This window comes from Triturus cristatus, chromosome 2_2 (genome assembly GCF_964204655.1).
Source record: "Triturus cristatus chromosome 2_2, aTriCri1.1, whole genome shotgun sequence".
Taxonomy (NCBI): Eukaryota; Metazoa; Chordata; class Amphibia; order Caudata; family Salamandridae; genus Triturus; species Triturus cristatus.
In genome coordinates, this window is record NC_140582.1 from 1014000881 (window position 1) to 1014027227 (window position 26347).

At 45.0% G+C, this 26347-nt stretch overlaps 1 protein-coding gene across 1 annotated transcript in view; it reads left to right on the forward strand.

Annotated features, from left to right (window-relative positions):
• The window catches only part of LOC146863083 (uncharacterized), an 80604-nt gene extending 57645 nt beyond the window's left edge, over positions 1–22959 (forward strand). The window contains exon 5 of the mRNA XM_085643144.1: positions 22666–22959. Within this exon, the coding sequence (XP_085499270.1) occupies positions 22666–22959 (294 nt within the window). The remainder of the gene's footprint in view (positions 1–22665) is intronic.
• Positions 22960–26347: the final 3388 nt, after the last annotated feature.

A 26347-nucleotide genomic window follows, 5' to 3' on the forward strand; every position in this document is an offset into this window, starting at 1 on the left:
ATATCAGCCTGTTTCTCGGAGGTTGTCCGTTTGGAACAGTTTCTTTGACTTCTAAAAAACTGACTGAATAGAAGGTTTCTCCTAAGGGAGCATGGATGGTGGCCGTACATTAGCAGCAAGATGTTTCTGTATGTTGGCTTACTTTAAGTTTCAGTACTCAAAGACCCTGTCTCCGATGCGATACACAACTCAAGAATAGTGAGTTCTGCGTTACTCAGGGGATGTAGCAAGGGGTTGAATATACGTAATCAATTGATGAACCCAAAGCTGTGTCTGCATGCCCTTGACAAATGATAAAGACATCCGCCATGTACCTCTTTCAAACATGCGTATGGGTTCTGAACAGATTAGTGTGAATAAAGATATGTTGTTCTTCGTAAAGGCTTCCCTTGTAATGGCTTACCAGAGGCATGACAGAGTTAAGTCTACGGGCCAGATGTACGAAATCATGTTATTGCGATTGCCTAATAGTGTATTTTAGTGATTCGCTATTAGGAAATCGCAAACTGTGATGTACAACGGTGTGTTTGACACTGTGAGCGATTTTCAGTGGGTCGCAAATGGACCTGCCTCATCATTATCCATGAGGCAGGTCGCAATTTGCGTCCCATTGGGAACCGCTAAATCACAGGGTGGTGGTGCCTTGCTGGTGTCAGCAGACCACCATGCCTGTGAGCAGGGCCGGACTGGGAACCAAAATCGGCCCTGGCAAAGTGCTCGGCCGCCCCCCCTGGGGGTTGGGGGTGTGGCCAAGCTCTTTGCCAGGGCCGGTTTTCGGCCGATATTGTTACAGGGCCGATTTTGCAGCTATGCTGCAAAAACGGTCCTCAGGGGTCCAAAACCAGCCCCCGCCCGTGCGGCCCACCGGGGGATTGCCCGGTGCCCAGTACGGCCAGTCCGGCCCTGCCTGTGAGTGTTTTTAAATAAAGCAATTTTCTTTTTGTAATGTAGCCCGTTTTCCTTAAAGGAAAACGGTATGCATTTCAAAAATACAAATGAAAAGATACCTTTCCATTTTTTAGGAGCAGGCAGTGGTCCATGGGCCCACTGCCTGCTCTTAAACAAGCATTGACATAGCCAATAGGTCTCGCCTTTGGGACGTTATAAGTGTTTAGCCATGCAACACTTGATGTTGTTGCACCAAGGATATTGTGCTGGATAACTAAACACTTATAAGGTCCGAAAGGCGAGACCTATTGGCTATGCCAATGCTCGTTTATTGTTTTCATGTTTTACTGGTTTTTTTTATATAATTTTATTTTGAAAAATGTCCTTCTCATTAAAAATGATTTCTATGTTAAATTTATTAATGTGTCATATTTGTTTATATATGCTTTTAAATAGCATTTGTTTAATTGCTGTTAATATTTTTTATGTATTTTTGAATTGTTAAAATATTGGCTTACATTTTAAATACCTTGAAAACAAGGAGAGGGGCTCATTTAAGTCCAAAGGGACAGAGCACCAGAATTAACTTTATAGTTAAGAAATTTTTCCCTTTGAACTTCATAAACAATCTTTACTTAGATCACCAACTCTGCACCATACAGTCGAATATATCACTCAGTCAAATATATCACACACTTAGAACAAATCAAAATGAGATGTGAGAAAAATTACACTAAATTAAATAAAATTTATTGACACATTAATAATCTGATTCACAGCAATAGGTTATCAAATAGAGTACCACAAATACATTATCTTTAAAAAACACATGTACATATTCATCCACAAAGTACATAATTAAAACAGTATAATCAATTCAATATTTCATAGGAAGAAAATGAATAGGCATCAATTGGAAGGAAAATATATATAGAAAAGCACTAAAATTGTGCCTTAACAATGTTGATTTGCAACCTTTGTGGACCAGAAATAGCCGGGAGCTATTCAACCAGATTTTTAAGATTCTAGTCCCAAGACAAAGTCCACCAAGAATTCTGCGTCGACGCGTTTAGGTGGGATAAAAAGATAAAACCACCTTCTTCAGGACTGGCAATAATATTCCTTCCTTTAGTACATATTAATGAGCATACCTAACACAAAACATAATACAAAATATATTGAAAACAACAAAAGACATACATATTTTTCAGAAACATTGAAAATCTTTCTTTTAAAACATTCTTTTAGTATTCCAAGAATTAAGAAACCTTGCTGTAACAAGATCAATATAAGAAACAACCATGCAAAAAATAATCTATAAATTCGGTCTCTGTTACCCACTAAAGGGAATTCATAAATTTCTACACATCCCACTAAGAGTGTTCAATAGCATGCCACACAACTCATACAGAACTACAACTCACACATCTTGGCATAAACATATTAACCCAAGAACACTAGAAGACTCATCCTACGTGGTTTTAATAAAAAAATAATAATACTAGCGTTGATAATTAGAGGCCCATATCGCCCTACATTTTGCTATGTGAATCCATAATCAAATTACAGACATGTATCCCCCAAAGAAAATGAGGTAATACATGAAGACCATCATAGATATATCAATACCTCAGCTCATGCCTGTGTATATTAGCTGGTAAAGAACCTCTGGGCTTCTAAAGACAGGTCTCACTAATGTGGTATAAATCTGTCAAAGAGCAAAAAGATGGCTATTTGTTAGTTAATTAAACGACCATGTATAATTTAACATACTACAACCATTTTAGAAACTAAGCTACTGTTAAATTCTCACCTTAATATATTTGGAGAGAGCTCGTTTCACATATTTATCTTTAATTTGATGGACCTGGTTTTAATCACGGTCTATATATGAAAATGAATTCATTATCTCTAATCATCAAAATGTAAATATTTATTACTTTACTACCTAAAATATATATTCAGATAGCAGCAACTTACCAAGAATTTAAAAACACTGTCTCAAACAAATGTAGACAGAAAGATCAAACGATTATTTTTCGTATTGAAAGAATTTGTTTAAAAAGAGCGAAGGTTCTCTGTTTCCAAATTAAATTTGGGTAGGGTGTGGAGAGAAAAAGTTTGGCCCAGTAAGAGTGCTGTGATATTGATCACAAGTCCAATAAATCACCTTGTGTTAAATTCCTCAGTAAGACCGAGGTGAAAACAGCATGAGCAATATTGTAATTAATTGGCATTGTGCTTAGCCTATGGTAAACGCCCCTAAAGTAATTAACAACGGGGACACACTACAACGAATACAATAGATAAAAAATAAAAAAAAGAGACCCGTTTGGAGGTGCCATCTAGAAGTTATACATAGAGAACCTTCTCAAATCTTCTTATCAAAAACCTAATAGAGACCTAACATCAATAAAACTACAGATACGCTACTAAAGAGCCTCTCAGATCTCCTTGTCAAAAAAAAGCTAATAGGGACCTAACATAAATAAAACTACAAAATACGCTGCTCGGTGATATCACTACAAATCACACGATGATAGCAAATTGTGTCTAAGCCACACTATACAAGTCAGCAAGAAGCAAACTCCAGTGCCAAAAACACCACAGTATAAGACCAATGTATTTCGGCAAGTCAGACGATGTCCATAAATTACGGCTCGTTCTTACCTTAATAGCTCTACATGACAAAATTCTCGAGTGCCAAATAATGCATCTCTGTGAGAAGCGAGCAAACGCTTTCACATCCGCGGAGACGCATTATATACACGTCACTACGTAGAACGACGCCGGGGCTTCACGTGCGTGGTGAAAATAGTATGAAACCGAACACGAATCTTACAACACAAATGCCGCCATGTTTGGATGCACATCTCTGTGAGAAGCGTTTGCTCGCTTCTCACAGAGATGCATTATTTGGCACTCGAGAATTTTGACGTGTAGAGCTATTAAGATAAGAACGAGCCATAATTTATTTACATCGTCTGACTTGCCGAAATACATTGGTCTTATACCATGGTGTTTTTGGCACTGGAGTTTGCTTCTTTCTGACTTGTATAGTGTGGCTTAGACACAATTTGCTATCATCGTGTGATTTGTAGTGATATCACCGAGCAGCGTACTTTGTAGTTTTATTTAGGTTAGGTCCCTATTAGCTTTTTTTGACAAGGAGATCTGAGAGGCTCTTTAGTAGTGTATCTGTAGTTTTATTGATGTTAGGTCTCTATTAGGTTTTTGATAAGAAGATTTGCGAAGGTTCTTTATGTATAACTTCTAGATGGAACCTCCAAACGGGTCTCTTTATATTTATTTTTTTATCTATTGTATTCGGGGTAGTGTGTCCCCGTTGTTAATTACTTTAGGGGTGTTTACCATAGGCTAAGCACTATGCCAATTAATTACAATATTGCTCATGCTGTTTTCACCTCGGTCTTACTGAGGAATTTAACACTAGGTGATTTATTGGACTTGTGATCAATATCACAGCACTCTTACTGGGCCAAACTTTTTCTCTCTACAGCCTACCCAGATTTAATTTGGAAACAGAGAACATTCGCTCTTTTTAAACAAATTTTTTCAATACGACAAATAATCGTTTGATCCTTCTGTCTACATTTGTTTGAGACAGTGTTTTTAAATTCTTGGTAAGTTGCTGCTATCTGAATATATATTTTAGGTAGTAAAGTTATAAATATTTACATTTTGATGATTGGAGATAATGAATTCATTTTCATTTATAGACCGTGATTAAAACCAGGTCCATCAAATTAAGGATGAATATGTGAAACGAGCTCTCTCCAAATATATTAAGATGAGAATTTAACAGTAGCTTAGTTTCTAAAATGGTTGTAGTATGTTAAATTATACATGGTCGTTTAATTAACTAACAAATAGCCATCTTTTTGCTCTTTGACAGATATATACCACATTAGTGAGACCTGTCTTTAGAAGCCCAGAGGTTCCTTACCAGCTAATATACACAGGCATGAGCTGAGGTATTGATATATCTATGATGGTCTTCATGTATTACCTACTTTTCTTTGGGGGATACATTTCTGTAATTTGATTATGGATTCACATAGCAAAATGTAGGGCGATATGGGCCTCTTATTATCAATGCTATTATTATTATTTTTTATTAAAACCAAATAGGATGAGTCATCTAGTGTTCTTGGGTTAATATGTTTATGCCAAGATGTGTGAGTTGTTGTTCTGTATGAGTTGTGTGGCATGCTCTTGAACACTCTTAGTGGGATGTGTAGAAATTCATGAATTCTCTTTAGTGGGTCACAGAGACCGAATTTATAGATTATTTTTTGCATGGTTGTTTCTTATATTGATCTTGTTACAGCAAGGTTTCTTAATTCTTGGAATACTAAAAGAATGTTTTAAAAGAAAGATTTTCAATGTTTCTGAAAAATATGTATGTCTTTTGTTGTTTTTAATATATTTTGTATTATGTTTTGTGTTAGGTATGCTCATTAATATGTACTAAAGGAAGGAATATTATTGTCAGTCCTGAAGAAGGTGGTTTTATCTTTTTATCCCACTGAAACGTGCCGACGCAGAATTCTTGATTGAATTTGTCTTGGGACTAGAATCTTAGAAATCTGGGTGAATAGCTCCCGGCTATTTCTGGTCCACAAAGGTTGCAAATCAACATTGTTAAAGCACAATTTTAGTGCTTTTCTATATATATTTTCCTTCCACTTGATGCCTATTCATTTTCTTCCTATGAAATATTGAATTGATTATACTGTTTTAATTATGTACTTTGTGGATGAATATGTACATGTGTTTTTTAAGAAAATGTATTTGTGGTACTCTATTTGATAACCTATTGCTGTGAATCAGATTATTAATGTGTCAAGAAATTTTATTTAATTTAGTGTAATTTTTCTCACATCTCATTTTGAGTTGTTCTAATTGTGTGATATATTTGACTGAGTGATATATTCGAATGTATGGTGCAGAGTTGGTGATCTAAGTAAAGATTGTTTATGAAGTTCAAAGGAAAAAAATTCTTAACTATAAAGTTACATTTTAAATATATATATATGTATATATTCTATTTACTTAGTTTAAAATATGAATTCAAACTATGTGTATATGTTAATTCTAATATTTAAATACAATTAGATAAATTATCGGTTGCACATATATTTACTTTTGTGTTATGTTTGATATTTTAAGTTTAATATATGTAAACAATTATTTCATTATTGTTATTGTTTTTATCTATTTAAGCATTGTTTGGACTACTATAAATCCGAGCAGCATAGACTAATTGTAAATACACACTAGGCTCTGTCCGAGTAACAGGTCTCTATCCATTTAGGGTCACAAACGTATATCTCTCTTAAAAAAAATTATAATTGTCCTTCAAGTCATATGTGCAGCACTCTAGTCTGTCAGGAGCAAAGCCTGCAAGACTGGGAGCAGTGATTGTGTCCATCCATTGAATCATGACCACATACAGGTTAAACAAACACAAACAGTTAACAGCAAGAGCGGTACAATGAGAGCCAGAAAGATGTAAGTGAGCCAGGAATTAGATAACCAGAAGAGCCCTAGAGCCAAGGGATGGACGGCGAGCTAGGAGGGTAAGCAGGAGAGAAGCAAGAAAGGGCTAAAAGAACCGTAGGGAGCAATAAAATACAGGAGTACTAGAGGTGAATGGAGCCAGAAAACACAAAGGCAGTAGCAGAACATGACGGCGGTGGAGACAGGAAGTAGATCAGTGAAAGAGAAAAGAAGTCAATGGTGAGCAACATCCACCGTCCACACAATGGGCAAGGACAGGGAGAGAAGAACTTATGTGGAGTTTGGTACCATAAGGCCGCTCATCTTTGCTTATCCTTGGGCCAAGCGAGACAAGCAGGATGGATCCATGGAGAGCCACCTTAGAATGGAGACTCCGTGGTTCTGGCCACTGCACCAGTAGGTGCCCAGGCTGGTACTCACCTACACACAGTCCCTCTCCTCATGCTCCGATGACAACATTGCATGCCGAGGAACGGACTGCGGTTCACAGGGACCTAGAACTATATCACACAAGAGTAGTACATGAAATGGAAATATAAAAGTGCAAGTACTCACAGTGCCCGTGTACCTATGTCCTGCTGAATAGTGCTGGTACTCTCCCATTAGAAGTATTGCAGCTCTGCCGAGAAGTGAAGATACTCTCCCTTTCAAATGAAAGAAGTGCATGTCCTCAGTTCCTGACAGGACAGGTCCATTCATAGTCCTGCGAGAGCAGCTCACCCAGGAGTCTCCGGGTTTGGGCAAGGCAAAGAATCCCACAGTGCATTCCAAGACACCCAGAGATGGAAGAACTCTACAGGAGTGTGTCACACAAACGGAACAGAGGGAGAGGGGGAGGTGTAGAAACAGTCAGAAGTGTGACACACTGGGTTGTGCAATGCTCTAGAGTCACATATCACCAAAAGAAACCGAGGTGCACGGATGGGCTCTCAAACCCTAGAGTAAAACATGAGAACTAAGAAGGAGAAACAGAATAAGAGCCACTGATGGAGGGGGGAGACAAAGAACGACGTGAACAGCATGGACTAAATAAATGTGACTATGGGAGGAAGGCGGCCAATTGACAGAGAGCAAAAGAGGGGGAAGGAGCTACAGAGGGGAGAAAAGAGAGGAAAGAGGATCAAGAGCCCGTAGTTAGTATAACAGTTGGGTGGAGACACTGTGATTTGAGAAATGGGGAAACGGGAGCGAGAGCAGCAGAGGGAGGAAACACCCAGAAATCCATGCACAGGGTGACGAAAAAGCGCATGATCGCAGGTGAAAGAGTGAAAGATGGAAGCCAGAAACATGAAAGATAATAACGAATGAGAGCAGCTGAGGGCAAGAGCGTCGAAACACCCCGAGGACAGACACGAATGACAGCAAAAGATGGGAAACAGACACAGGAAATACACAACGGGGAAGAAGAAAGGTTAAAACTGGAAAATGGGAGATATACGAATGGGAGTAAAAGAGGAACATAAGACCAACCTAAGGAGAAAAGGAGAGCAGAGAGAGGAGGAATTAAAGAGGCTGGGGAAGAAATATAAACGTGAAATCAAAGGGAGAACGAAGAGTAAGAGTTTCAGAAGGAAGAAAGGAGCAGGGAACCTGAAGGGGTGAAAGGATAGATCTCCCCCGTTGGTTTGGTCTCCCCCTACTCAGAGGGGAGCTTACAAATACAGCTATAAGCTAACTAGATGCTCTCCCCCATAGGTTTGGTCTCCCCCTACGGGGCTTATGCGAAAGACCAAACCGACGGGGGAGAGCATCTAGTTAGCTTATAGCTGTATTTGTAAGCTCCCCTCTGAGTAGGGGGAGACCAAACCGACGGGAGAGATCATATGCTCGGTCAGCCGGGAAGCGCTGGAAGGGAGGCAGATGGCGGCTGCGCGCGTGCAAGCTCGCGTGAACGCAAGCGCTAGGCCACCAAAAGCCTGCTGTGGCAGCACTTTGAAAACCCCAATACTAAATGTCTCGGAGCAGCGCATGCACTGGCTCAGCAAGACCTAAAAATGTTGGAGCCCACATTCACAAAGGGGAAAGGGTCCCTTCGGAGCCCTTTCCTGTTTGCGAATGTGTTACCACCAATACCACTAACTTGAAGTTGGTGGTAAATGCTAATATTTTGCGACTGCATTCCCAGTCGCAAAACATTCATACATACCAGTGTTATTCGGTATTAGGAAAGATGCCCTAAACACGCCTCCTCCTAATACCGAAACGCAAAAGCAAAATGCAATTCAGTATACCGAGTCACATTTTGTCTTCTGTATAGAAGGCAAAATGCATTTTGCCATTTGTGACCGGTAAAATGCTTTGTACTTTTGCCTGTAAATGTTTCTGCAAAGAGTGAGAACCTTCCTCGCCATGGCAAAGGTATTCAAATTCCATCCTTTCCATGTAAGCAAATTAGGTGTAAGTACTTCATCTGCACTTTCCATTGCTACATGCTTGCAGTCATCAGCCAGTATTTGTGCCAACATTATGTGATGACTCATTACAAAGAAAATAAAGCACAAGAACGTTCAAGTGCTGTTTTGTCTCGCAAAACAATTCAAGAAGATACATCATTCCCTAATGAAAATTCCAGCCTCATCATCCCAGTTGGGACACACACTCATAATGACTTGCTGAGCTTTAAGTTTGCTTTCGTCCAGAGACACCCACTGGCGTAACGAAAAGTGAGGGGGCTTCCCTGCACGGTATGTAGAGGAGCCCCCACCGAGCTCAATCAGGAGCTCTCCGGACAGAGTGCAGTGCCGAGGGGGCCCCTTGGAGCTTGGGGCCCCTCCCGCACTGCAGGGGCTGTGGGGGCCTGTGTTACCCCCTGGAGACACCAATCTGTGAGCTCAGACCAAGGAACGGCAGGGGGAAACAGTCGGAACACCTCAGCCATGTGTGTTCCGACATCGGAAGCGCAACCACGCTTGCCTTAACCGCTCATATGCGTTGTTAAGGCAGTGTGCGGTCTAGCTGCTGGCTGCTGCAGGGACAGAAGCAAGAAGACCTTGTCAGGAAGAGAGCCAAGGTGAGGTAAGTGGGGCTGGGCTGAGGGGAGTAGTTTTCTGGGCTGGGGTCATCAAGGTAGTTTTCTGGGCTGGGAGGGATCGGGGTCGTTTTCTGGGCTTGAGGGGTCAGGGGTAGTTTTCTGGGCTGGGGGGGGGTCGGGTTAGATTTTAAAAAAAGGGTTTTGCATTTTAGACCTAAGGGCAGTGGAAGCAGTTGGCGTAGTTTTAGGGACAGTGCAGAGGGGTGGGTGGGGGTCGGGGTAGTGTTTGTTAAGGGTTAGTGACAGCGTGGGTGTGGGGTGGGAGGGGTATTTGGACCTCAGGTCGGGGGTGGGTAAGGAGTTTGTAGCTTAGAATGGCGGAGGGGGGGTCGTGACCTTAGCCACACATACCTGTTTACCATTCATACCTTTGCCATGAAATTACGTGATAAAGGCATGCATGGTAAAGAAATGCGTGGTTAAGACGCATTCGTGGTTTAGGCTGTGTGGTAGAGGCATGTGTGATTTAGCCATGCGTGCCTCTATCATACAACCAACGGCAGGAACAGAGGGCCTTTAAATTAAAAAAGACGTGTTAATTTTAGACCACAGTGATTACATTTGCGTTAGATTGAAACAAATGGGAAAGATGTACTGCACCATGTTGACTTTGCCTTTTTGAGAGGGCTATGTTGAAATTCGGATACCCACAACTTCTTGGAGATGAAGGCTCTTGTAACATTGAGGGCTTTGATGAGTTTACTTACATTTTGATAGGGAAATGGTGGACCAATACCACTGTTTTCTGTTTCGTGGGGAGGAGATGTGTGCAGCAGTAGTGGGAGATAGGTCACTACTATAACCTTCTTGTTTTCACTGTGCCAGGTATGCTTCCTAGTAACTCTTCAGACTCTTCAGGAATATGGGTACCCAAGCAGATGTATGGTTCAGTTACAGAGACGTTTTAATGGATGGGCATAGTAGGGAATTGCCCAGGGGTCCCAACTTCCAAGGGGTCCCATGGGAAGGTGATTTTTCTTTCTCTATCGCCTCTATTTCCATTACTGTCCTTCTGTCTGCCTATCTTTCTTTCTTTCTTTCTTCCTCTCAAAATTCTTAAATTGACACTGCCACCTCTTCCACATGACCTACCCAACTCAGTAAGAGTGCATCAGTCACAAACATTAATTCTGGGTGAGGTAGAGGGATCTGCCGCCCATCCAACTGTGGGCGAGCAACCACTACAGCAGATCTATTGCAGTCTCCCCACACACCTGGATGGAATCTGACAGATTTTCTTGGTGCTAAGCCCAATGGCACTTCAGATCCCACTGTAGCACCCGCATGCGCCACCTGGTGTGATTCACAAGCAGGATGCAAGAGGCCAAAAGGCCCTGAAGCTGCATAGTCACTCTCACTGAGACCCAGATTGCAGGCTGAAACATTAGGATCATGGCCAGAATGTCCTAGACTCATTGATGTGGAGGGATTGCTTGTAAGAGCACCCTATCCTGGATGGCTCCAATGAATGAGGGCCGCTGTGAAGGAATCATGTTTGACTTTGGCAAGTTAATGGAAAATCCCAACAATGTCAACACTTCGGCCATCGTCTGCAGGTGGCTAGTGACTATTTGAGGTGAACCCGCCTTCAGAAGCCAGTTGTCACGGTATGGGAAGTCTTGTATTCCCAAAGTCCACAGATGTGCTACAACGACCACCATCACTTAGGTGAACACCCTAGTTGCAATGCTAAGGCCAAGAGGAGAATACGGAAAACTGAAAATGCTCCTGGCCCACCTAAAACCGCAGGTAACATCTGCAGAATGGAACTACTGAAATATGCATCAAACAAATCTAGCGCTACAATCCATTCTCCTGGATACAGGGCAGACAGAACTTGGGCCAGGGTGAGCATCCTGACCTTGTATTTCCTTAGAAAGAAAATCAGAGAGAGAAAATCTAGGATTGGGTAAAGGAGTAACAACTAGTACCAATTTCTGAAAGCAGCGCTAAAGTGATGCTGTGGTGTGGGTGGCATGTCTGGAGGATAGGAAAGGAAAGGTAAGGACTAACCTTGTTCTACAATCTGGAGCACCCACTGATCTGAGGTGATGCACCTCCATCTGAGGAGAAAGCAGGTGATCCTGCCACCAACTGACCGATCGTGAGTTGCCAAGTTTAAATTAAAGATGTTTTGATGCAGCTGTAGAAGGGGGGCTCAGATTTCGGCAGAACAGTTCCTGAGCATTGCCGGCTTGCCCCCCGACCTCGTCCTCTAAAGGACTAAGATGTTTGCTGCAGCTGAGGTGAATTTAATCTCTGTCTTTGTAGGTAGCCTCACGAAAGCCTCATTAGGAACTGCTGGTAAACTATCAGACACCGATCCCATAAAGCATGGTTGTGTCTTCCTAGGGTAACAAATGCCTGCATTTTCTTTGATTCATATTGTAGAACCTCAATTAAAGAAACACAGACAATTGTCAAGTTTAATAAGTAGCTTTATATGTGATCCACAGGAACGTGAGCGAAGCAGCAGCATGTCCAATTTGCAGTAGTTTATCAGATGTTTTATACACAAAAAACACAGAAAGGCTTGATGATACAGATCCAATCACATTACACAAAGTTGATTTCTTCATCATACATGATGAGTTGTTGAACAAAGGAGACATAACATTACAGGGGCATTAAGTGTACAACCAATCACAGTGGAATAAACAGCTCGTGATATAAGATAGCAACAGGTAAGGTGTTTACCTATCCTGGTGGCTGAGATCATTCAATGTGTCAATACGGGGGTTTACACAATGCCTGTGCACTCAATTGCAGACACTTGGTCTTAGGTATATATGGCCATTAACGTATGTGTTGGAAACCGGGCAACCGGGTTAGCAGTCACCAGGTTCCCAGCACAATGGTAGCTCGGCTCGAGCGGTTGGGGGTCAGGCACCGTGTTAAGCATACGTCACACCCTCACAATAACCATGCGTTCATCCGTTCCAAAACCGACACTACACCGTAAAAATAATGCAAGTCAAATTGAAAATATATATATCTTTATCTTATTTTCTCTTAGTTGCAGGTTTCATAACATAAATACAATACAATGGGATTTTCCTTCAAAAGAGCAGGTCAAATAAATAATACTACTTAGGAATTTCAATAAATAGGGTCAGGTCATCATTACACAAAGAATAAATAGGTGTGCAATAAATACAGATGGCAAATAAATACAGTCAGACAATAAATACAGTGCAGGAATAAATTAGTGGATGACAATAAATAAAGCACCTCAATAAATAAGGTAAAACAATCAATGACAGTTACAGTTCAAATCATTTTCATGAGGTCACTTGGTCTTACTTTGCCCATACACAACTTAAGGACACTTGGATGGCATGGGGGTGTCCCACCTAGATTGATCACGGCTGGGGCCTAAGCTGAGGCAGAACAAGAGTAACCTAAAGATCTGGCCCTCCAAACCACACAACCCTTTATGGAGGTCACTGTACCAGTCTCAGTTCACCCCTGGCACTCCCAGGCTGGTTCTAACACCCCTTTAGCCCCTAGAATGGTCTTTTAGGGCTCCACGGGGCCTCAGACGCCCCCTCTACCACTTACTGTCCTTTTCAAGATGATCGGCTCCGCTCGGCACCGTGTCGACGCCGTGAGGCGGCTCCGGATTGATGTCGTTGGGCGGCCTCGACTCAATGTCGCTGGGCGGTCTCGACTCGATGTTGCTGGGCGGCCTCGGCGCAATGTCGCTGGGCGGCCTCGGCTCGATGTCGCTGGGCGGTCTCGGCGCGATGTCGCTGGGCGGCCTCGTCTCGATGTCGCCTTCCGGCGTTGCAGGGACTCGGACTCCCCACTTCCTGGTGTCTCCGGAGTGCGATCCCCACTCCCGACCTCCGGCGCGCTTCACCTCAGTCTCCGGCGACTCCGGTGGGCGGACTTCACTCCCCCGTCGACGCCTCACCTCGACCTCAGGTGACTCCCGACTCGACCTCCGGCACCTCTCCACGACCTCCGTCGGCGCCCTCACTCGACCTCGGGTGACTCCTTACTCGACCTCCGGTGCCTCTCTACGACCTCCGTCGGCGCCCTCACTCGACCTCTGGCGGCTCCGGGTACGACGTCTGCTTTCTGTCAGCGCCGCTTCTCTACCTCCGGCCCCAGGTCTCCAGGCTTCTCGACGTCAGGACTCCAGGAGGACACTGCTGAACAGGTCAGGAGCTTGCTGTTCTTCTTCTTTAAGGCCTGTTCCAACTATTCAGTCCTTTAAGATGGTTCTTCTGATCTTGATCCCACACAGGGCTTTAGGTTGGGCTTGGTCAGTAGAGACTAGCATCAAGGGTGGGTTTCTGGACCCCACTCCAAGCACTGGTTTCCACCTCTACTGCCTTACTCCGACCTCCTTCTATCTCTGTCCTCTCTCTTCTCCAGTCAGTTGCCAACTGCCACTCTGAGATGGCCTCCCAACATTCTAAACTGCCTCCCACTGTCACAGGGTTCTAGAATGTTACAGAAGGTTCTAGAAACCTCCAGTGGGTTCTGGTGATGTCACAGGTGACAATGGGTGGCCACCATTTTGTGGCTCAGGCCCTCAGACAGAAGTTCCAGGGGTAGGGAAATTGGCTCCCTGACCCTGCATCAACACTAAAAAGTCTGGTGGTTCCCAAAAAGGAAAAATTATAACAGGGATGAGGCAAAAGTGGGACAAAATAAATAATGATGAGGAGGGACCACCCAAAGGGCTGACAGGTCCAATTTGCAGTAGTTTATCAGATGTTTTATACACAAAAATACAGAAAGGCTTGATGATACAGATCCAATCACATTACACAAAGTTGATTTCTTCATCATACATGGTGAGTTGTTGAACAAAGGAGACATAACATTACAGGGGCATTAAGTGTACAACCAATCACAGTGGAATAAACAGCTCGTGATATAAGATAGCAACAGGTAAGGTGTTTACCTATCCTGGTGGCTGAGATCATTCAATGTGTCAATACGGGGGTTTACACAATGCCTGTGCACTCAATTGCAGACACTTGGTCTTAGGTATATATGGCCATTAACGTATGAAATTGGAATGAGAAGCATAGCAACCGCTTGTCACGTACACTTGTGACTTGGTCATTTCTCAAGGCCTTGCGATTACAGCAAAAGTACAGACAGTTCACTTGGAGGCCAAGGACTGTGTACACTCTGCAGGCCTGCTCCTATTGAGTGTCACAAAATGGAACCTGAAATAAAACTCAATTCCACATTCCCTCCTCTGACACTCAATAGTGTCATCCAATCAAGTTCAATGACTATTGTTTTCCTTGTTTCATGTTCAATGGGAAGCTCTGCTCTGTGCTTCCTGGGTCTACACATTTTAGTTGGGATGAATTGTTGTACAACGGCCATTCTTATGAAAAGAAGTAGCAAGATACCAAGTCCTATACATATTTCTTTTAATTTCCATGTTTCCGATTGTCCCCGCCAGGCAGACATGGAATCCCATAATCTTCCTTTCTCGATTTTCCTAGGGCAGCTCAGGCATCATCCGATAAGTCATCTGTCAACCTTGCCACCTCGTTTATCCTATGACTATTATGAGACATTCTAAGTGGTGGTATTATTATACCTAGCCCTGTGAGCATACTATTAACAATAAAGTTGAAGACACGCACTACCAAGATGTTTCAGGTTTGTAATGTTGTAGCGTGCTACTGGAGAATCACTTTCTAATCCAAAAAGTGTAGAATGTGTAAAACAGGCAAGTTGCATCTTCTGGCTAGGAGATGACCCCCGTGCACAACTGTTGGTCCCAAATGATGGGTAAGAATTTAATCAAAATAAATAATTCTCCAATTGAACCAATTGCTCTTCGCTGTGATGTTTATTTACATCAGTCTAAGATATTGCTTCATATCAAATTTCATGCCTGTTTTAGACGAAAATACATATGTACAAGTTCAATATATCAATCCCGATGCATTTCAGGCAGCCCAGTGCCCTTCATCAGGGGAAACCATCTGCAATAAGATAAATACAAGCATTTACATGAAGAAAGCACCCCAAATAGGTATAACAATGCAAGTGAGGTTGTAAAACCTTATCTCCCACATTTGAAAAGAAAGAAGTAGGTGAACAAAAATGTGAAAATAGAGGTGCAAATATCGAAGAACAAATCGGTGCACATGAGAACGTGACAGAATCAGAGTTAAGAAAATAAACATCACAGCGAAGAGCAATTGGTTCAATTGGAGAATTATTTATTTTGATTACATTCTTACCCATCATTTGGGACCAACAGTTGTGCACAGGGGGACATCTCCTAACCAGAAGATGCAACTTGGCTGTTTTAAGCATACTATTAATCCCATTGGCCATTCTTCCGTGCCTCATAATCCCCCTGCTTGCTCCATGCCTTACTTCAGGCAAATGTTGAACATGGTTCAAGCTGGGTGTCACAAAGGATAGGTAGCAACTTCCATACGACCCCCTGGGCAAAAATTAAGTTCATTTTCTACACACACGGTGCTTCCCTTTATATCCAATTACCTCTGGGGACAACCCCTTAATCTTTCCTTCCTTCCCACTGGAATTGTGTAAATGTATGTAATGTTGGCTACTATTTCCCATATATATATATTTATCCAGATGTTTCTTTCTGGTTAGGTTCATTGAGTATTTAATAATATTGCATATCTCTTTTTTTTCCACTGACAATTTTAGGAAGAACTCGAAAGGGAGATGGGTGACAAATGGGGTAATTTGAGAATCTCATGTTTGTTTTCAAGTGCCTCTAATGACCCCAAAACTCACAACTCTTGTTAAAGGCACCACACTAGATGTCATCTCATCTTCAGTGCTGAAAAGGAGATGTGTGCAAACATAATATTTAGAAACATAAAGGACTACAACATATTTTTCTAACTATCTAACATACTTATTTCCATCATATTTCTGTCTTAACTGAGCCCATTCCTGTGAAAAGTCATGTAATATTTCAGAGACCTTTAAAATTCATTTGCTGTCACCAATCTTTAGTCTGTTTATAGGACCTTTGAACACGATGAGTATTACTGTTGTTATTGTTGCTGTCAAAAGGGTGCACAGGACTGTCACTGCCCAGACCCACTTCCTGGTATATTTTACAGAGGTGTCAGCCATTACGTGCGTCAGAGGTTACCGGGACTTTTACGCACACTTTACAGCGATCTTATCCGATCGTTGGCTGCAACAAGTAGGCTTTCCAGACCTTATGTTGTAACCTGTTTTGTGTTTAAAGGAGCTAGTAGCCCTTCCTTGGAAATGTCTAGCTGTTGTTGCTGTACCAATTGAACAGTGTTCCCAAGCAGTCTGGCAGGGCCTGCAGCAACTAGCAATACATATAATGCAATACCTCTGTTAGGGGCATAGTTACAAGGGCCATATCTCCGCTTTTTTGGCTTTTAAAGCCAAAAAGGCGGAGATAAAAATATCGCCCTATTTACAAGAGGGTGATAACATGCATTAGCGCATGTTAGCACCCTTTTACCCGACGCCTCCCTTTGCATCTCTAATGAGATGCAAAGTGGGTGTCACTGAGCAGTACAACCTTGTAAATATCGCTGATGTACACATCACGATATTTACAAGGCTGCCCACGCATTTTAGCAGATGTTAGTTTTTGGAGAAAACAGCTGTTTTCTCCAAAAACTAACGTCTGCTAAAATGCAGACTTAGCTATACTTACCATTGGGGGTGGATTATGCTGATACGACCACAGGGTCGTATCAGCAAGGTTATCGCCGTTTTCCATGGAACATCGCTAAAAAACCAGCGATGTTCCATGGAAAACATCGCTATCGCTGGGAAATTATAGCCATTGCGCTATGCGTTGTTAATACAACGCTAGCATGGCGATAATTTTCTGCGATAGCCAGCGATAACATTTTTCTCACTAAGAGCGGACAGCGATAATTATCGCTGCCGCTTGTTAATATGCTCCTGGGTTCCTATGGCAGCACAGTGGCAGCAGAGAATCAATCATCAGTGATGGTAATGGAGACTCAATTTAATAATTCAGTCAGGATATGTTTTATTGCCAGCAAAGTCAATGGAAGTGCATGAATTCGAAGATGGTTAGGCGGTCACCTTTCCACTGCACCCAATACTGGTGGGTGAGAGGCACAGTGGCGCTTCTGCATCGCCCCAACCCTCTGCAGATGGGAAGCAATTATAGAGTCTGTTGTCCTGATTGAATCAAGTCTTTAAAGAAGTATTTGGCAAGAGCTGACGCATGTCGGTTCTCTTGCACAGCCTTCAATTCAGAAGGGGAACAAATGAATCCTTAACAAATTGGTCCTTGATGGAAATAGTCATTGGTAAACAAATTGCATAAAGGTGTTTTATTGTAAGTTTTTATTAACTGAACATTAAAAAAAAAAGATTTCACTTTCACTGGTAAACATAATTCTACCTATCCCCTGCTCTATTTGCACACATCTCCTTAATATCTATAGTGTATCTCATATGGGGCAACCTATCTATATTTAGCAGTACAGATATTCTTATGGTGGCTATGGGACAGTAACTCCCTGAAACTTACTATGTAGAAATATCACATCCCTAATTATAGAGCAATTGCTTAATGTGTAAATGCATTGCACGTGTGGACAATGCATTAGTCGTGCATTTCATTTTGACCGTTTGGATGACAATAACCGACCCTGCCGAAAGTCCCAAACACAAGTGCATGCTAATGTTTTGTGCTCCATCGGGTAATGTTTAACATGAAGAAACACATTCCAGTATTTTCTTCAACAGTGGTGAATTACAATAGCATTCAAGGTGGTATGTCCCGTTTATTTTAATTTTTTTACAACATTTCTTAATTCACATTTTTTTAAATGATATGACACGTCGAGTTGTTTAAAAAGACAGCTGTCAGGGCAACGAACTGACATCAAACAATAATAGAATAATACAAGCAAATGGCAGCGTGGTAATATCTCGTTGCCATCAAGGAGGATACAGTCCAATGCGGGTATCATTTTCCTGCCGAAACAGGGGACGGGGGAGGGAAGGGGGCGGGGGAAGGAGGCGGGGGGGGGGGGGGGGGCAGAGGGAGGGAAGGGGTGGACAGGCGGGAAAGACCGGGAGGCAACGCACAGCTGCACATGTGTGGGCTCCCATACATTAGTGATAGACCATCAGCCTGGGCACAGGAGGCTTGAGTGCAAGGGTGGGGGGGGGGTATGGAAGGCACCCCAGGTCCTCCTGATGGTTTGCAGTCCATCTCTAGCAATCACCCTTCGAGTCAGCATGTATTCGCTACAGTCTGCAACTTTCACCCTTCTAGGTAATAAAACCAGTTGGCAGTCGCAGGAAGGTGTGGGGCACTGCAGAGTTAGCGGGAGGCACCTGCAACCCCACCGCCAAGGGACCTGTCTCAGTCACAGCCAGTGGAGTGCCCAGACCGGAGCTCCCATCTTCCTCTTCGCTACTGGTACCCAGAAGATGAATAATTTTGCCCCAAATCTCTATGTCTCTTTTGTGTTTTCATCTGTGCAGACTTTCTAAAGATGGCATTCTTCGGCCACAGCCCCTCCCAATAGGTCAGCCCTTCGCTTATTTCCTGTTGGCAGCACCAGGCTCGCCCAATGGAGTGCAATGCACCCTCTGGCGAGTAGCAATCCCTGTTGGGCAAACCTATATGTCATCTTGGTGCCCTTCGTAGGGAGTGGCAACAGTCCTAATAAGCAGTGTCGTACCGCTGTCCGCCTTTATACCCATCACTAACTGCAGCTCCCGCACTATTTCACCCCAAAAAGGCCCAATGCACCGGCATGTCCGCGCGATGTGCAAAGTCAGCTGGGGACACCCTGCACCTTGTGCACCCGACAGAGTGTTTTGGGCATACCCTATGTAGCCGCTGTGATGTCAGGTACAGTCTGTGCAAATATTCGATTGTGGCAATTTAAAGCTGGCGTTGCTGGCCACCTCCTGGCACTTGCCCCCGGGTGAGTCTCCACTCTCCGTCTGTGAGGGGGTCTCTAGGTCTCCATCCCACCTATCTCGAGTGAACATTTAGTCTGCAAGTCTATCGTCCTTGAGGGAAGTATATAGTTGGGAGATGAAAGCACCCTCAGAGTGCTCGATGCACAATGTTCCGCAGGGACGGGCATCCACAGCTTTGGCATACTGCTCAACATGACTGGACACAACAGCAACAGGGTGAGTACCGAACAGGGACTGGGGGATGGAGGGAGATGGGCACAATGGCACACTTGCACAAGTAAGCATAGCACATCTGCGGACAAACCATGCCATAGACCCCCAACTCCCACCCAGAGACCAATACACCCAAGTATGCAACATCTCAGCACTGTATAAGCACAGAAGTCAGAGGCACACCGCATGTAAGGGATAAGTGGCAGCCAAATCAGAGCTGCAGCGGCGACTCCCCCAAAATGTGGCACACACACATCACATGCAGAGCACATCAACATTGACAACGATGTGGCACAATCCGCAACACATCCACAACAGAACAGAGGACACAACTGGTGCTGCTTGTGTGCAGAAACTAGCCAATCACATATGGCATCGCAGGGAAATGTGAGTTGACAATGTACAAGTACAGGTTTTATCAAAGTTGGACGAACCCAAGAGTGTTGGTACAACCACTGTCAAGCAGTGCTTGGGAACCCACTAGGTAATTAAAAGACCCCGCACACACCAACCTAGTTGGTGTCATGCTTCATCATAGGGGTCCCAACCGGGTGGCCGAATGCCCCCCGGTTGTGCTACGACGCCTGACTACAGCGGAGCTGGTGTGGTGCAAAGGTGTGATGTAGTGAAAGTTTAAAAATATCTCTGAGAATCCTTGCCAGAGAAATTTTATTGATGGCGGCTCAGGATATGATAAAAATTATGTGATGCAACTACAAGAGAATTTTAGTTTCTGATAGTTGTCTATGTGTTTGGTCTACATGTTTCAGCCCGCGTCGGTGTAAGGGGCTTTCGTCCGGACCAGTGAGTGCAGTGAGTGGCAAAGTGAAGCCACGTGAATAGTGAAAAAATCAAAAAAGGTAATTTACCTACACACTCGCTAAGGTGTGAGGAACCGGTATCAGCTCAATGGCAGACACCGCAGCGAAAAAAGACCTGTGGGGGAGAAGAAAACACAACACAAAGACGCATGAAACAAATAACAAATAAATTGTGGTATTAGGTATCGCCGCAATTATAAGATGCAATCTTTACCGGTTGTGAAGAGATCAATACTTGCAGTAGGTCGTACTTGTGGCAACACACATGCTGTGTTGTTGTGGCATGCTGCTACTGTCTGATACTGACTATAGTCTGGTGAATAAAAAGGCGAGGTGTGCCCTGTGAATGCTATCGGTGAGTCAGACAGACAGAGACAGTGTAAACTATACACATGGAGTGCCTGGTAAGTGCATTAGGCAACTTTGGAGGTAATGTTATGAGGCCACTGACTGGGGTGGATGGGCAAAGTCGCAAGAATAGCCCAGTGGGCGCTCGTATGTATCGCATGCCAGATGGTTGTGCGCCTAACTGGCTAGTGCTGGGTATATGAGGGGTCAGTGCCCCTGAGTGGCGCGCTGTGGGGAAAAAAACAAGAGGAAATAAGATTACACTATGGCTGAGTCTGATCGCTGATCAGGATGAGGGAGGAGTGCGCTCCTCGGAACACAAATTCTGTTGGAGAAAAGAAAAGTATGAGCGCTGGAATATAAAGGACTATGGTAATCCAGCAAAAAAAGAGAGCGCGCGTCACCTTACTTGGTCAGGAAGCAGCACCCGCAAGGCACCTACTGTGGTCTCCCGGATCCCGGATGGTGAGGAGACCAGGGGTGTCGGAGAATATATGGTGACGGGGGCCATAGGCTACGTGCTGAGTGACCAGTGATCGCGGGCTGGGCAGAGTGATTTGCGCATGCCCCGGGCGGGGTCAAGGGTTGCACCAGTGATTGCGGGCGGGGGGTGGTCTGCGCATGCCCAAGGCAGGGTCGGGGGTTGCACGCGTGAGCGTGAGTGAGCCAGGCAGTGTTGCGCATGCTTGGTGAATGCTAGTCGGGTGCGCGTGCGCGGAACGGCTGGATGTAGCAAGTAGTGGCAAAGACGCGCTTGCGTGGAGGATGCTGACAGGCGCGTGCATAGCTAGACTCGGTGCCACGAGCAAGTGTATTAAGAGGCACAGAGGGTATAGTTATGGGAGGCACACTGGCCTGGGGATGGTAAACGGTGTCAGAAACATTGTTACATTGGAAAACGAAGTAGACAGGGAACGAAGCCAAGCCAGAGGGGGGTTGGATACCCCACGAGAGATGAGTATTGTGTGGTCTATTATGGTAGGCCAAAGAGAGAAAGTACACAGTTAGGTCCTCTTGAGACTGTTCCAGGGAATATTATCATTGAGACCAATGATATGGCTGGAGAGACGGTAAATCCATCTCTGTTCCTGTTCAAAAAGGCGACCTTGGATGTTGGGTAGGTTATGATCTAGCGCCTCTAAGACGACCCATCTCATGTCGTTGGTGGTGTGACCTTTTTCTAGGAAATGGTTGGTCATTTTAGTGATGTTTTTCTTGCAGCGTATTGTGCTGCGGTGCTCGCAAATCCTGGTTTTTATCTTGCGAGTGGTCATGCCAATGTAGATGAGATTGCATGGGCACACTATCCGGTATACAACATTTTCTGTATTGCAATTTGTGTGTTTGCGGAGTTCCCATGTTTTGCCAGGTTCGAGGTGTAGATGCTTGGTCGTCTCAGTGATGTGGCAGACACTGCAATTGACGCATGGAAAATGTCCTTTGATATGGGGGAGACCCCAGGCGTTGAGGACCGTTTGGATGGGTCTAGGAAGACACGGAGGTCTAGTGGATACTATGGTGTCTTTAATAGTGCGGGCTCTTTTGTTTGATAGAAGAGGGGGTTCCCAGTTGAGTTTGCCTGTGTTCAGGATTCTCCAGTTCTTTTTGATGATTTGGGCAACCTTGTTGGTCACGGTGTTGTAGGTGGTTACGCATGTAAGTGGCGGACTGGTGGGTTCCTTAGTGTAGTTGTCTAGTAGGCCATCATAGTACAAACACACATCTGGGATGTTGTCGAAATGTCCACTGCCCCGCATCATATAGGCAGCTCCCACAAACAGTCATAATGTACACTGCCATTCAGTCTGAATGTAAACATGTACAATGCATCAACATACATGTGAACACAATGTTAAACTGCATCTCCCCTTCACATTGCAGAGGGAAATTCAACACCTCCTGCAGACCAGTCCCAACCTCTCTTCTCTGATGACGAAGAGGACCACCACACCTTCGACTCCGACGCCCTCCAACAGCTTGTGGAAAGCCTCTGCAGCCCACTTCCAGGATCAAGGCAGCACAGCTGCTACGAGGAGAACCCACCCTCTGCACAGAACACACAGCAGGCAGCATCCACCACCACGGCTGCCTCCTAGGACCCACACAACGAACACATGGCCTTCCAACGCCATGTGTTGGGGTGTCAGGAGAAGCTGGCTGAACAGGTGCAGGTAGGGTTCGACCGCATGTCAGACAAATTAGATGCCATACATGGGTGTCTAAGTCCCATCAGGGACCACTCAGAGTCCCTAACGGACACCCACAGTCCGCTCCATGCACTCCAACGAACCATGGCTGACATTGCTAGAGTCCTGACTCTGCGACAAGAATGACTGTCTAGTCAGAGTGGCTCCAGCGAGCTCGCCCAGGAGTTGGGACTCATGCGGAGGCTCATGGAGAACATGGAGCGGTCGCGTGCGGAAAGTGCGTCTGCCACGGCTGCACACCAGCGAGAGGTAGCTGGGTCCCTCAATGCCATAAAGACCCTCCTCATGGCATTGCTGCCACAATGCCTGGCGCTGATGCATGCTGCTGCTACCACTCCATCCACATCTCCGGCCCCTGATGTGGCAGTGACACACAGTGCAGCTGACATTCCACCTCTGGCCCCTGAGGTGTCACTGCCACACAGTGCTGGAGACAGAACACCACCACCCACATGTGAGGCACCTGAAACAGCAGAGGACGAAGATGCGGATGAATCTGCCCTCGTGGTTAGAAGCAAGTGGTAGCATTCATCTCTGCCATATGGCCAGTTTCTGCTTGGTTCTGCCCTCTGCATCATCACCTTCCACTGTCCCCCGATGCACTCTGCGACACTCACCTTGGAACTCGACATGGACTGCCATATTCTGTTTGGTCACCAATGACACAGCTATCAGACTGTGGACTGAACTCCTCCTCTGCTGATGTACTTGTCATTCCCTGAAGGACTCTGGCTGGCCCTCCACGGGCTAACAATGTAAAGTGGGGTTTGCATGGCCCTGTAGTGCTCCAGCTGCAACACTCCACTGAATGTGCATTAAACATTAATTTTCACACCGATGTGTCATGTCTATGATCTTGCAAGTGTGGAGGTATGGATGAATGTAGGGTCAATGATTTCACCTTACGTCCATGTTGCTCATGTTGTGGGACTTGGGTCAAAGGGTGACACATTGCTGATTGCGTGCCAGGTGGCACCGACACTAGAACGGAGACACATGCACTAATTACTTCCTTGTCCAGCCATGGATGGAACCACGCCCAGAGCCCTGGGGTCATTGTTCACACCCTTACGCTGGACTGGCATACGCCAGGCCAGCCCACTACACTTACGCTCACAGGGGGGACGACAACGCTACATGTCCCAGGTCTTCCCTGTAGGGATCTGCTGCTCACAGGTCTAGTTGTCAGCATGCCACAGCCACTCCCTCACAGCTGGTTTACACCCACATCACACCCATCCAGCACAGCCGTCACATGACATGTGACCCTGCCAATAAAAAGGGCCTGGTGCACGTGCTGGACGTCATTTCCACTCTGTAACAGGGTGTCTCCGTGTGGTTATCATTTCTGCCTGAGGACCTAGGGCCCGGGCACAGCACATTGCCCAGTGCCGGGGGTGACATGATGGCGTCCGCACCACAGGACTCAATCATAAAGGGTCCATGGCTTGCGGTGCACAGACATGGTGGCACTGGATACACTGCGGCAGGCAAAGGCACACCGCCACGGTACGGTGTCTTTCGGTGCACTGAGGGAGGGGCACCTTAAGTGCTGAGCGGGTGTGCAGCCTGCAATGATGCGCCGTCCAGGCAGTCCGGAATGGTGGCATAAGTGTGAGCTCTGCTGGACCGCAGGGTAGGCCTGAGCCAGCGGGCAGTGCGGACCTACCGACACGTGGCGTCGCCTTGCGGTTCACAGAGTTAGTGGCACCTCTAGGGCTGAGCGGGTGTTCAGCCTGATATGTTCTCTGCCATAGCAAAATCAAGAACCAGAATCTAGTGTGTGACCTGGTGGCCCGCGATGCGGAGCTGCATGATGTGGAGGGTGCCATGGTCACGGGCTCCGGGCTTGGAGCTCCCACCGGCACGTGGAGGGCTCTCTTGGAGTCACGCCGGTGGCAGAAGGTGAGCAGTAAGGCCTGTTACGCAGGGGCGGGCAATCCCACTGGACGGCGGGAGGGGCTGGGGTGCAGCAGCCTGAGTGCGCAGGGGCGGTCAAGCAATGATGGCGTGTGCTACTGTATGGACTCTGCCATTCATGTCTCTGGCAAATGCTTCAGATGAGGGACCTGGGGGACTGCAGTGTGTACCAGCACGTGGTTGGAGACACACCGGTGGCTGCAGGTGAGCAGTGAGGCCTGGGTCCGCAGTGTCGGCACTCTCTCCCTCTCTCTCTTTCTCTCTCTCTCCCTCTCTTTCTCTCTCCCTCTCTCTTTCTCTCCCTCTCTCTCTTTCTCTCTCCCTCTCTTTCTCTCTCACCCTTCCTCTCCATCCATCTCTCTCTCTTTCTTTTTCTCTCTCCCTCTCTTTCTCTCTCCTCCTCCTCCTCCCCCTCCCTCTCTCTCTCTTTCGCTCTCTCTCTCTCTCTGTACTTTGATGGGCGCATGACACACCTTCTTATCTGTATTTCTGTCTTGCAAGCTGTGACTTACAGAATGCCCAGAGAAGACCCGCCGTGCCTCTTCAAGATTGTTGTTTTTTGTGTTTTTTGTTTAATCTGTAATAAAGGTTTTATTTGGATTATATGAAATGAATGTATGATTTCCATTTTTCTGGCCACACCTGTATGTTAGGTGTTGTGCAACTTCAGACGATATGTTTGGTTCATGGTTTCGAAGAGTTGATGTGCATTCTCTTTTAAAGAAAGGTATCCTAGTGGTAGCTGTGGAGAGCAGCCTTCAGACTAAGTCTTTAGAGGAATGTAAAGCAGCTTGTTTTACCTTATAATCTCTTGAATCACTAAATGAAAGGACACCACACAGGTATATATATAAAATATATATGTATTTATTACTAGACACACTCTACTAATCTCTTTATGAGATTAGAAGTCAAGGACATATGCACAAATCAACGTTTCACAAAAACTTAAGCACTTATATGGCTGGGGCCCTAGGGGCGTACCAGACCATATACTAAAAAAGAGGTATAAGAATATCGACTTGAGAAGAGACAAGGCCTAGGGCCTTTAGAAGCACTGGGGCCTAACTAATCCATCCAAGGCAGGTAAATAAAGGACCCACGGGAGACGCATGCAGTGTGAGAACACAGCCGCGGATCCCAATAGACTTCAATGGAGCAAGTGGCTGTTGGAATTTAAAAGTTTTAGGATACTCCGGGAGAGTCTACAAGCAAGTCACTTACAGGGTAAGTAGTTCTAGAGCCAACACACACAGGAGCACCGTAGTACTCGATTTACCTCACCCAGGTAAGCCGGGTGCATAGGTGTCTTTTGGTGTCGGGTCACGGCGTCGTTTTCAATGGGAGCCAAAGAAGACTTGCTGCTTGTGAAGACAGTAGAAGTGTCTGGTGGAATCCAAGGCTGGATTCAGAAGAAAGAAGACCTGAAAGCAGAG